Below are 14,227 nucleotides of genomic sequence, written 5' to 3' on the forward strand. Positions count from 1 at the left end.
AACGGCTTTTCATGACTAAGCATTATGTTGTCTGGTTTGATATCCAAATGTACAAGACCAATGCTCTTGAGTGCATTCAAAGCCACCAGGGTCTGGTGCAGGATTACTCGAATCTCATCCACAGGTAGGTATGTGTGGTTTTCCATGTAGTTGTGTATATCTGTATTTAACTTTTCCATTGCAATATAAGTGTAGCTGCCTTGCTTGAAATAGCCATAACACTTTACCAAATTGCACTTGTCCGGATCCAAACATCTGAGTTTCTTCAAAACGTTGATCTCCCTCATGGCCATCGATCGATATTCTTTCCTAATACATTTTACTGCCACATTTGTCAGACTGGGAAGCCTGTAACCATTCAACACGGTCCCAAAGCTCCCCTCTCCGATGAAGTTTGTGAGTAAGTACCCTGACATTTTCTGTGTTTTAAACACACAACGGTTGTTACGCATGACATCATAACTTTAAGGATGTCATGACAACCGATGATATTCTAGAATTTTCTCCTAAAACCATGACAACCATCAAAACACAAGAGTCCTTCAAATTACAAATAACATGTAATTGGCTTGTACAGCACAGCATGGCATTAAATCATTGTGTAAATACTGACATGTGCCATCAACAGGGCACAGCAGGAAACATGGGTAAAACAATAAAATTATATATTATTAAAATATTCTTGTACACCTACAGTTTAAATTTAAAGTATGTGTTTAGTATGTATTTAGATTTTTCTGCCTAAGTTTACAAATACTAGAACTTATATACCTGGGGTGATATTAAAGGCAATTAAAGCAATGGTGTGAGCTTGCAGGTAGTGTTCACCTTCAATCCACGATCAGGCTTTTTAATTTATCTGTCAGAGCTGTGCTCACTGACCCAGACTAATGCATCATTTCATGTGCATGGGGAAAGGTTGGGTTAACACCCCAGCCTGTATCTTTCGAGAAATAAAACCCCATTAAGTTACAGAAAGCTGGAGGGCTCCAGCTCAGGACGGGAGGTGAAAAAAAAAACACAGAAAATCGCAGATTCACTGGCTATTAAGTCTGAAGGAGCTGCAGCAGATTGGCCCCATATGCAAGCATTTGGACAATTATTTATAACACACAAACAAATCAACCACAACCTTTGTCCTGACGTCAGTGCCACTATATAAGTATCCATCCTCATGCAGTTTCTCTTGCCAAGTTTGCTTGTGCCATCTCTCCCTATCAATACATTTATTATTTTTATTTTCAATAGCCAGTTATTTTTAACTGCTAGACTGCTGCTCTGCCTTTTTCACCATATTGCAACACAACCACGACATGACACACACACACAAAGCAGTGTTTCCCCATCCTTGAAATTAGGGAGCAGCCAACCCCTCCAACTTACCTTATTTACCTTATTTACCTTATTTGCACGATGACATGTGGTTTCTGTCTCTACATGGTGGTGTTTTTATAATTCACTGCTGCTGTCTGCACACATGGGCCCGGTGCGCATATACACAGATTGTCATTTTAATGTGTTTAATTTGTTTGGCTCTCAGCATATCACTAAAACAATATATATACAAAGCATAAACCAGTAAACTGAACATGATTATTGATGAGTTACATTTTTCCAGCAGGTACCAGAGAAACAGTACCATTGCACCCATGATTATTAGACCAGAATCTTGCATGTGCGTGTGAGATGAAATCAAACGTTGACCACAAAACAAGTCTTAATTGAGAAGAAACAAAAAGATTCTTCATTCTTTGGTGTCCTTTCAAAGCTCAGTAAAGCTGGATGTTGTATATAGCATCTCTCCACTGTATACTTCTTGTAAATCATGTCATGCCTTAAGAACTGTTCCTGTTGCCTTTCCACCACATCCAACCAGTTTGACCGTTAACACAGAACCTCCGCTCACTAGACATGGTCTCCACTTTCTCAGGTCATCTTTGCATGCCTGTCTGCACAAATGCACTGAGTTTCTGTGTGTCTGATAATCTGTGGTAAGATTACATGTTAGATTGAAAAAAGATTACAGATGTGTTCCCTTTTTGACTGTCATGACATTAATAAATACAAATAAAAAGAGATGTGCATCATTTGATTATTTGTTGATATCATTATTATTAGCCATGCACAAACTTACACTAACAGCAGCAAGACCCAGAAGCAGACTGACAGCTTAGGTTGAGGGTTTCTTTAATGAACTAAACGACAGCAGAGGAGGCAGTTGTGGGCAGGAGAGGGAGTCCAGATGAGGTCCAGGTGTACCAGCAGCCAGCACCCAGGAAACCACGCCCAGCCACTCTGAAACAAAAACACCTCTCACCGAGAGGAAGAGCATAGATAGCAGGCATAGGCATAAGGCCATAAACACAAGATCAAAACATAACTCCAGTACAGTTATGTAGTGGATGAGCAGTGTGCTGTAATGAAAAACAGTTCTTCTGTATAGTCTTCACGGATAGTGAGTCAAGGTTAATGAGTTTGAGGGGGATCAATTTATTAATTGTAACATTTCTAACACCACCACACATAGGTGAGAGAGAGACAGAGACCGGGAAACTGAAGTAAACACTCTAAGTTCAGTTCAGTCATACAAAGAGTCTGTGTTTCACAAAGTGGTCAAACCTGTACCATCAAATCAAAGAAGCCATGAGCAGGAACAAGGGAAACATCACCACACCTTTGACTTTATGTAACAATCATTATCAGATTAGAATTTTCTAACAGATGTTAAAAAGTCACCCTAAAAACTACATGCCAATGCATCAACATTTGAATAAATCATTCATATAACTGTTCAGGTTATACATATAAAATACATAAAAAGACATTTAAACAAGATGGCAGGAGCAAGGTGAAGTCAGGACAAAGGAGATTCATGTTGGCAGGTCTGATTATTTATAAGCCGTGGGCAGCTTATAAATTGTCCAAGTGGAGGACAAGACAGACCATGAATGATTTTAAACATTAAAACATAAAAATGTTTTACCCATAGCGTGCATAAAGCCCTTTACAGACTCAAACTCTCCCCGCCTACACACCTACAGAATACTTGCAGCTCCGCCCTGTGTACTTCCTGGGAATGACATGTATTACAGGTTTACCTTGAAATGAAGACAACTGATTGGTTTATACTGAGTCACCTAAAGTGTTTTGATAGGTCAATGACAGCTGATGACAGCCTAGTGCTTTGTCTAACAAATATCAGTGTAGATTAAGGTGTTGTTGCTGCTCACTCAGTGGTTGTTTGAGCAGGACTCCAGTGTAAGTACCTGCTAATATTCTGATTTATCCTTTGATGGTGCTGTATGTAACTAAGTAGAACTCGCTTTACTATGATTATTACTTAGATTATTCCTAAATCAGGTAGAATAGGTGGAGATTTTTAAATATGATGATCATCTGTTGATTCTTTTTTCAAATTCTAACTTCCTATACTTTCCTTCAGTTGCCAATGGCTGGTCTACCTTCTTCTGAGCCACTCGCAGAAGTAATTAAAGAAGTACTCCAGAACAGTGATCAAACCCTGGCTGTAGAAAAGATCAATGAGTTTTTAGACAAGCAGAACAACATTCCACTCAACATCGCTGTCACTGGAGAGTCTGGCTCTGGTAAATCCACCTTTGTTAATGCCTTCAGAGGCATAAACAATGGAGATGATGGAGCTGCACCCACTGGTTGTGTAGAAACCACCACAGAGGTTACAGCATACCCTCATCCAAACTATCCTAATGTGGTCTTATGGGATCTCCCTGGTATCGGCACCACCAAGTTTCCAGCTAATAAGTACAAGAAGCATGTTGGACTGGAGAAGTATGACTTCTTCATCATCATCTCAGACACTCGCTTCAGAGAAAATGACGTCAGACTGGCTAAGAAGATCAGGAAGATGAAGAAGAAGTTCTACTTTGTCCGCTCAAAGATCGACAGGGATTTACAAAGTGAAGAAATTACGTGCAAGAGTAACTTTGACAGAGAGAAGACTTTAACCAAAATCAGGGACAACTGCATTCAAGGTTAGTTCACACTGAGGACATGTTCCCACCTGTGATGGTGTTCGCCATCATGCTCACACAACCCTAGCTTCCAGACTGCACACACTCACACAGTCTAATGTTGTGATCTTACAGATCTTACTAGAAGCAATTTAATGTTGAGTTTCTATAGTCACAAACACTCTTTCTCATATGACATAATATTAAATACAATTTCCTTTTTTCATTCTGACCATTATGATGGTGTATTAAGGCCAGATGTCTTTACTAAGATTTGGTCCTTAAGTCCTTTTTAATGAGCACAGTGACCACAACAGACTGATTTAATTTTGCTGACAAAGTATAATACACAACTACCACAAGCAATTCAAAGCATGTGACACATAAGAGAGCAAATACACACCACAATAAAGCACCTGTTTTTTTTTTAAATCAGGAAAACGGCACAACGCACTATTCTCACGGGGGGTCTTATTTTGCTGCTGCTGGTTTATCTGTTATAAAAAACCGCCAGGCTAGGCCACACACACCACACCCAAAATCCCAACAATATTTACAAAAACACAGAGGAGCCAGAGATCGATTGTTTAGAGTTCACGCTGTGTTGCAGGCAGAGCTCAGGTGATCAGCTCCGCACACAAGCAGCGCGACACAACCGGTCTTTTTCCACAAAGCTTCTCCCCTGTACCCCCAGAGTTTAGTGCAACCCGATCAGTTCCCAAATAATATATACAGAATATTTATAGTTCAGAGTTCGAGAGAACGGTCCAAATGAACCCGTGTCCCTCCGTTGAGGACAAGATCAGCAGTTCCTCGGTGAGACGTCGCTCCATTAAAAAAAGAATAAACGCGATCTCACCAAACTCCAGTCGTTCGGGTAAATCCTTTTTAGTCCTGGGGTAATCCACTGTCTTTGGTAAATCTACATTGTCCGTAGATTCCACTTAAATCGCGGTAAATCCAGCCAGGGAAAAGGTCCACTCGTCCACCTGTGCCTTCCGTGTGTCTCCTGAGTTCCCCCCGTGTGTCCTCCGTAGAGACATCTAAATGTTCCGCACAGATATCCCACACCTCCGCAGCGTAGATTGGCAGGTGACAAAATATACATACATGACATTATATGTGATGAGAAATAATAACCTCTTTCTCTCATTTCTAAAACAGCCATGAACGAGAGTGTGCTGCTTCCCACACAGCGTGTGTGAAGCCCGTCACGTGACAGATGAACGAAGAACGAGAACGAGAAGGAATCCACAGCTCTGATCTGTGCAGCCTGAGCAGCCTATCGCATGACAAATGAACGACGGACGAGAAGGAGAACTGCTTCTTACCCACTGGTAAGTTAAAAAATATTTATCATTAATGAACACATATGTGCAGCGGAGAGGATGAAGTACAGGAACTATTAAAGTATGTATTATTATATTTTATTTATTTAATGGCGAATAACACTAAAACATATAATTTTCGAAAGCATTTATATACAGACACACTTTACATTATATACACAATAACTCTACACATCAACAAGAACCAAAGACCACTAATTAGTTATGATAGGTATGCGGTTGTCACAAATGAAGGAGGTCAGATATCAGATTCATTCCTTGTTTGTTTCTCAGTACACAGCCCCGCAGCTGAGCTTCAGCAAATGAGCAATCTATGAATGACTGTGAACGATCCACGAACGATCCGTTCGTTTGCTGATCATTTGCTGCTGGTCAGATGCCACACAGCCTGAGTGGCTTGGTCGTCATGTGACAAAAGAACGAAGATCCGGGGGCGACTCGTGAACGAATCATATCTGTTTCCTGTCCTGCCAACTGAGCTTATGCGGCTGCCTGCCATGTGTGCGAGGAGAACGAATCACTCACTGAGACATTCTGGGTTGATGTCCAGTACTAGACCTGTTCGTTTTATCTTCTGTGCAAGACTTGTTGAGTTCATCTTCAGGCCTCAATATCCTGAAAAAGAAATTTCTAATCCTCGTCAGCAGTGTCTTCTGGGTTTTATTTGTGCTAAACCTGTATTTTCTCTGTCACTGCCTGACTTGTGTTGTGACTGTGGATTTCTTGACTGTACTTGTTCGGTTTATCTTCTAGACAGGACTTGTCAGTTTTATCACCACAAAGAGGCTGTTGGGTTTATCTCCAGGTCTAGCCTTGTCAGGTTTATCTCCAGGTCTAGACTTGTCAGGTATATTCCACGTCATCCTCTTCAGAGTGGACTTCTCGAGTTTCCCTTTGGGTGTACTGTTGTTTGTGTTGTTTGTATTAGTGCCAATGTTGTTTTGACCAACAAAGCTGCAGGAAGTTGAAGGTGTGGGTTCTTCAACATCTGGAAGTTCACTTGGGTCTGTGGGACTCTTGTTAGGAAAGTGTCTCATGGTCAAAAACTGGTGCCCCAGAGCTTCTATGGGCGTGATTCTCTTTGCAGGATCTGTGTGTAACATCCTTTTAAGAAGGCTTAAAATGCCCTATTGTCTTTCCATTCTTGGACTGTTTCTGGGTCTTGGCGCATCTTGAGCAGATCATCCACACAATGAAAGTCTTCAGAAATACCACCATAGTCTTCGCTGTGCATACTGTTTGTGGTCATGTATTCATCCCTGGTTTTCAGTTGCCATGTGTGCTGCTTTCATGTATTTCTTCCAGAAAAACCTTTTAGTGTACATCCCTTTATCCGCACATGTTTAGCTGGCTGACCTTGCATCTTTATAATGATGCTTAATTCCTCAAATGGATCCTGGATAGGAAACAGATGGGAGTTTATATACATGAAAGCCGCCACACATCCGAGGAGACCACATATCCACAGCCGTGGTCACTGGGAGGCCCAAGGTTACTCTGGCGCTGTGTAACCAGTAGGTTGTATGTGGAAACCTTGCTCTATTTCTGACACATCAGAGGCTAAACCAAAATCAATCAGTTTCACCTTTAACGGCTTTTTCATGACTAAGCATTTATGTTGTCTGGTTTGATATCCAAATGTACAAGACCAATGCTCTTGAGTGCATTCAAAGCCACCAGGGTCTGGTGCAGGATTACTCGAATCTCATCCACAGGTAGGTATGTGTGGTTTTCCATGTAGTTGTTGTATATCTGTATTTAACTTTCCATTGCAATATAAGTGTAGCTGCCTTGCTTGAAATAGCCATAACACTTTACCAAATTGCACTGTCCGGATCCAAACATCTGAGTTTCTTCAAAACGTTGATCTCCCTCATGGCCATCGATCGATATTCTTTCCTAATACATTTTACTGCCACATTTGTCAGACTGGGAAAGCTGTAACCATTCAACACGGTCCCAAAGCTCCCCTCTCCGATGAAGTTTGTGAGTAAGTACCCTGACATTTTCTGTGTTTTAAACACCACAACGGTTGTTACGCATGACATCATAACTTTAAGGATGTCATGACAACCGATGATATTCTAGAATTTTTCTCCTAAAACCATGACAACCATCAAAACACAAGAGTCCTTCAAATTACAAATAACATGTAATTGGCTTGTACAGCACAGCATGGCATTAAATCATTGTGTAAATACTGACATGTGCCATCAACAGGGCACAGCAGGAAACATGGGTAAAACATAAAATTATTATAAGTTATTAAAATATTCTTGTACACCTACAGTTTAAATTTAAAGTATGTGTTTAGTATGTATTTAGATTTTTCTGCCTAAGTTTACAATACTAGAACTTATATACCTGGGTGATATAAAGGCAATTAAAGCAATGGTGTGTGAGCTTGCAGGTAGTGTTCACCTTCAATCCACGATCAGGCTTTTAATTTATCTGTCAGAGCTGTGCTCACTGACCCAGACTAATGCATCATTTCATGTGCATGGGAAAGGTGGGTTAACACCCCAGCCCTGTTATCTTTCGAGAAATAAAACCCCATTAAGTTACAGAAAGTGGAGGGCTCCAGCTCAGGACGGGAGGTGAAAAAAAAAACACAGAAAATCGCAGATTCACTGGCTATTAAGTCTGAAGGAGCTGCAGCAGATTGGCCCCATATGCAAGCATTTGGACAATTATTATAACACACAAACAAATCAACCACCTTTGTCCTGACGTCAGGCCACTATATAAGTATCCATCCTCATGCAGTTTCTCTTGCCAAGTTTGCTTGTGCCATCTCTCCCTATCAATACATTTATTATTTTTATTTTCAATAGCCAGTTATTTTTAACTGCTAGACTGCTGCTCTGCCTTTTTCACATATTGCAACACAACCACGACATGACACACACACACAAAGCAGTGTTTCCCCATCCTTGAAATAGGGAGCAGCCAACCCCTCCAACTTACCTTATTTACCTTATTTACCTATTTGCACGATGACAGTGGTTTCTGTCTCTACATGGTGGTGTTTTTATAATTCACTGCTGCTGTCTGCACACATGGGCCCGGTGCGCAGCTACACAGATTGTCATTTTAATGTGTTTAATTGTTTGGCTCTCAGCATATCACTAAAACAATATATATACAAAGCATAAACCAGTAAACTGAACATGATTATTGATGAGTTACATTTTTCCAGCAGGTACCAGAGAAGAAACAGTACCATTGCACCCATGATTATTAGACCAGAATCTTGCATGTGCGTGTGAGATGAAATCAAACGTTGACCCACAAACAAGTCTTAATTGAGAAGAAACAAAAGATTCTTCATTCTTTGGTGTCCTTTCAAAGCTCAGTAAAGCTGGATGTTGTATATAGCATCTCTCCACTGTATACTTCTTGTAAATCATGTCATGCCTTAAGAACTGTTCCTGTTGCCTTTCCACCACAATCCAACCAGTTTGACCGTTAACACAGAACTCTCCGCTCACTAGACATGGTCTCCACTTTCTCAGGTCATCTTTGCATGCCTGTCTGCACAAATGCACTGAGTTTCTGTGTGTCTGATAATCTGTGGTAAGATTACATGTTAGATTGAAAAAAGATTACAGATGTGTTCCCTTTTTGACTGTCATGACATTAATAAATACAAATAAAAAGAGATGTGCATCATTTGATTATTTGTTGATATCATTATTATTAGCCATGCACAAACTTACACTAACAGCAGCAAGACCCAGAAGCAGACTGACAGCTTAGGTTGAGGGTTTCTTTAATGAACTAAACGACAGCAGAGGAGGCAGTTGTGGGCAGGAGAGGGAGTCCAGATGAGGTCCAGGTGTACCAGCAGCCAGCACCCAGGAAACCACGCCCAGCCACTCTGAAACAAAAAACACCTCTCACCGAGAGGAAGAGCATAGATAGCAGGCATAGGCATAAGGCCATAAACACAAGATCAAAAACATAACTCCAGTACAGTATGTAGTGGATGAGCAGTGTGCTGTAATGAAAAACAGTTCTTCTGTATAGTCTTCACGGATAGTGAGTCAGGTTAATGAGTTTGAGGGGATCAATTTTATTAATTGTAACATTTCTAACACCACCACACATAGGTGAGAGAGAGACAGAGACCGGGAAACTGAAGTAACACTCTCAAGTTCAGTTCAGTCATACAAAGAGTCTGTGTTTCACAAGTGGTCAAACCTGTACCATCAAATCAAAGAAAGCCATGAGCAGGAACAAGGGAAACATCACCACACCTTTGACTTTATGTAACAATCATTATCAGATTAGAATTTTCTAACAGATGTTAAAAAGTCCCCCTAAAAACTACATGCCAAGCATCAACCATTTGAATAAATCATTCATATAACTGTTCAGGTTATATACATATAAAATACATAAAAAGACATTTAAACAAGATGGCAGGAGCAAGGTGAAGTAAGGACAAAGGAGATCATGTTGGCAGGTCTGATTATTATAAGCCGTGGGCAGCTTATAAATTGTCCAAGTGGAGGACAAGACAGACCATGAATGATTTTAAAACATTAAAACATAAAATGTTTTACCCATAGCGTGCATAAAGCCCTTTACAGACTCAACTCTCCCCGCCTACACACCTACAGAATACTTGCAGCTCCGCCTGTGTACTTCCTGGGAATGACATGTATTACAGGTTTACCTTGAAATGAAGACAACTGATTGGTTTATACTGAGTCACCTAAAGTGTTTTGATAGGTCAATGACAGCTGATGACAGCCTAGTGCTTGTCTAACAAATATCAGTGTAGATTAAGGTGTTGTTGCTGCTCACTCAGTGGTTGTTTGAGCAGGACTCCAGTGTAAGTACCTGCTAATATTCTGAATTTATCCTTTTGATGGTGCTGTATGTAACTAAGTAGAACTCGCTTTACTATGATTATTACTTAGATATTCCTAAATCAGGTAGAATAGGTGGAGATTTTAAATATGATGCTCATCTGTTGATTCTTTTTTTCAAATTCTAACTTCCTATACTTTCCTTCAGTTGCCAATGGCTGGTCTACCTTCTTCTGAGCCACTCGCAGAAGTAATTAAAGAAGTACTCCAGAACAGTGATCAAACCCTGGCTGTAGAAAAGATCAATGAGTTTTTAGACAAGCAGAACAACATTCCACCAACATCGCTGTCACTGGAGAGTCTGGCTCTGGTAAATCCACCTTTGTTAATGCCTTCAGAGGCATAAACAATGGAGATGATGGAGCTGCACCCACTGGTTGTGTAGAAACCACCACAGAGGTTACAGCATACCCTCATCCAAACTATCCTAATGTGGTCTTATGGGATCTCCCTGGTATCGGCACCACCAAGTTTCCAGCTAATAAGTACAAGAAGCATGTTGGACTGGAGAAGTATGACTTCTTCATCATCATCTCAGACACTCGCTTCAGAGAAAATGACGTCAGACTGGCTAAGAAGATCAGGAAGATGAAGAAGGAAGTTCTACTTTGTCGCTCAAAGATCGACAGGGATTTACAAAGTGAAGAAATTACGTGCAAGAGTAACTTTGACAGAGAGAAGACTTTAACCAAAATCAGGGACAACTGCATTCAAGGTTAGTTCACACTGAGGACATGTTCCCACCTGTGATGGTGTTCGCCATCATGCTCACACAACCCTAGCTTCCAGACTGCACACACTCACACAGTCTAATGTTGTGATCTTACAGATCTTACTAGAAGCAAATTTAATGTTGAGTTTCTATAGTCACAAACACTCTTTCTCATATGACATAATATTAAATACAATTTCCTTTTTTTCATTCTGACCATTATGATGGTGTATTAAGGCCAGATGTCTTTACTAAGATTTGGTCCTTAAGTCCTTTTTAATGAGCACAGTGACCACAAACAGACTGATTTAATTTTGCTGACAAAGTATAATACACAACTACCACAAGCAATTCAAAGCATGTGAACACATAAGAGAGCAAATACACACCACAATAAAGCACCTGTTTTTTTTTTAAATCAGGAAAACGGCACAACGCACTATTCTCACGGGCGGGTCTTATTTTTGCTGCTGCTGGTTTATCTGTTAATAAAAACCGCCAGGCTAGGCCACACACACCACACCAAAATCCAACAATATTTACAAAAACCCAGAGGAGCCAGAGATCGATTGTTTAGAGTTCACGCTGTGTTGCAGGCAGAGCTCAGGTGATCAGCTCCGCACACAAGCAGCGCGACACAACCGGTCTTTTTCCACAAAGCTTCTCCCCTGTACCCCCAGAGTTTAGTGCAACCCGATCAGTCCCAAATAATATATACAGAATATTTATAGTTCAGAGTTCGAGAGAACGGTCCAAATGACCCGTGTCCCTCCGTGAGGACAAGATCAGCAGTTCCTCGGTGAGACGTCGCTCATTAAAAAAAGAATAAACGCGATCTCACCAAACTCCAGTCGTTCGGGTAAATCCTTTTTTAGTCCTGGGGTAATCCACTGTCTTTGGTAAATCTACATTTGTCCGTAGATTCCACTTAAATCGCGGTAAATCCAGCCAGGGAAAGGTCCACTCGTCCACCTGTGCCTTCCGTGTGTCTCCTGAGTTCCCCCCGTGTGTCCTCCGTAGAGACATATAAATGTTCCGCACAGATATTCCCACACCTCCGCAGCGTAGATTGGCAGGTGACAAATAACATACATGACATTTATATGTGATGAGAAATATAACCTCTTTTCTCTCATTTCTAAAACAGCCCATGAACGAGAGTGTGCTGCTTCCCACACAGCGTGTGTGGAAGCCCGTCACGTGACAGAATGAACGAAAGAACGAGAACGAGAAGGAATCCACAGCTCTGATCTGTGCAGCCTGAGCAGCCTATCGCATGACAAATGAACGACGGACGAGAAGGAGAACTGCTTCTTACACACTGGTAAAGTTAAAAAATATTTATCATTAAATGAACACATATGTGCAGCGGAGAGGATGAAGTACAGGAACTATTAAAGTATGTATTATTAATATTTTATTATTTAATGGCGAATAACACTAAAACATATAATTTTCGAAAGCATTATATACAGACACAACTTTACATTATATACACAATAACTCTACACATCAACAAGAACCAAAGACCACTAATTAGTTATGATAGCGTATGCCGGTTGTCACAAATGAAGGAGGTCAGATATCAGATTCATTTCCTTGTTTGTTTCTCAGTACACAGCCCCGCAGCTGAGCTTCAGCAAATGAGCAATCTATGAATGATCTGTGAACGATCACGAACGTCCGTTCGTTTGCTGATCATTTGCTGCTGGTCAGATGCCACCACAGCCTGAGTGGCTTGGTCGTCATGTGACAAAAGAACGAAGATCCGGGGGCGACTTCGGTGAACGAATCATATCTGTTTCCTGTCCTGCCAACTGAGCTTATGCGGCTGCCTGCCATGTGTGCCGAGAGAAGAATCACTCACTGAGACATTCTGGGTTGATGTCCAGTACTAGACCTGTTCGTTTTATCTTCTGTGCAAGACTTGTTGAGTTCATCTTCAGGCCTCAATATCCTGAAAAGAAATTTCTAATCCTCGTCAGCAGTGTCTTCTGGGTTTTATTTGTGCTAAACCTGTATTTTCTCTGTCACTGCTGACTTGTGTTGTTGACTGTGGATTTCTTGACTGTACTTGTTCGGTTATCTTCTAGACAGGACTTGTCAGTTTTATCACCACAAAGAGGCTGTTGGGTTTATCTCCAGGTCTAGCCTTGTCAGGTTTATCTCCAGGTCTAGACTTGTCAGGTATATTCCACGTCATCCTCTTCAGAGTGGACTTCTCGAGTTTCCCTTTGGGTGTACTGTTGTTTGTGTTGTTTGTATTAGTGCCAATGTTGTTTTGACCAACAAAGCTGCAGGAAGTTGAAGGTGTGGGTTCTTCAACATCTGGAAGTTCACTTGGGTCTGTGGGACTCTTGTTAGGAAAGTGTCTCATGGTCAAAAAACTGGTGCCCCAGAGCTTCTATGGGCGTGATTCTCTTTGCAGGATCTGTGTGTAACATCCTTTTAAGAAGGCTTAAAAATGCCTATTGTCTTTCCACTTCTTGACTGTTTCTGGGTCTTGGCGCATCTTGAGCAGATCATCCACCACAATGAAAGTCTTCAGAAATACCACCATAGTCTTCGCTGTGCATACTGTTTGTGGTCATGTATTCATCCCTGGTTTTCAGTTGCCATGTGTGCTGCTTTCCCATGTTTTTTTCTTCCAGAAAAACCTTTTAGTGTACATCCCTTTATCCAGCACATGTTTAGCTGGCTGACCTTGCATCTTATAATGATGCTTAATTCCTCAAATGGATCCTGGATAGGAAACAGATGGGAGTTTATATACATGAAAGCCGCCACACATCCGAGAGACCACATATCCACAGCCGTGGTCACTGGGAGGCCCAAGGTTACCTCTGGCGCTGTGTAACCAGTAGGTTGTATGTGGAAACCTTGCTCTATCTCTGACACATCAGAGGCTAAACCAAAATCAATCCAGTTTCACCTTTAACGGCTTTTCATGACTAAAGCATTATGTTGTCTGGTTTGATATCCAAATGTACAAGACCAATGCTCTTGAGTGCATTCAAAAGCCACAGGGTCTGGTGCAGGATTACTCGAATCTCATCCACAGGTAGGTATGTGTGGTTTTCCATGTAGTTGTGTATCTGTATTTAACTTTTCCATTGCAATATAAGTGTAGCTGCCTTGCTTGAAATAGCCATAACACTTTACCAAATTGCACTTGTCCGGATCCAAACATCTGAGTTTCTTCAAAACGTTGATCTCCCTCATGGCCATCGATCGATATTCTTTCCTAATACATTTTACTGCCACATTTGTCAGACTGGGAAGCCTGTAACCATTCAACAC

At 41.1% G+C, this 14,227-nt stretch overlaps 1 protein-coding gene across 1 annotated transcript; it reads left to right on the top strand.

Annotated features, from left to right (window-relative positions):
• The first annotated feature begins 3,208 nt into the window (after nt 1-3,208).
• On the top strand, nt 3,209-5,270 carry LOC114429637 (interferon-inducible GTPase 1-like). The gene is made up of 3 exons (XM_028398339.1): nt 3,209-3,258; nt 3,443-4,010; nt 5,154-5,270. The coding sequence occupies exons 2-3, from the start codon at nt 3,449-3,451 to the stop codon at nt 5,192-5,194; spliced, it is 603 nt and encodes a 200-aa protein (XP_028254140.1). The 5' UTR covers nt 3,209-3,258; nt 3,443-3,448; the 3' UTR covers nt 5,195-5,270.
• Nucleotides 5,271-14,227: the final 8,957 nt, after the last annotated feature.

Source organism: Parambassis ranga, unplaced genomic scaffold (genome assembly GCF_900634625.1).
Source record: "Parambassis ranga unplaced genomic scaffold, fParRan2.1 scaffold_184_arrow_ctg1, whole genome shotgun sequence".
NCBI lineage: Eukaryota > Metazoa > Chordata > Actinopteri > Ambassidae > Parambassis > Parambassis ranga.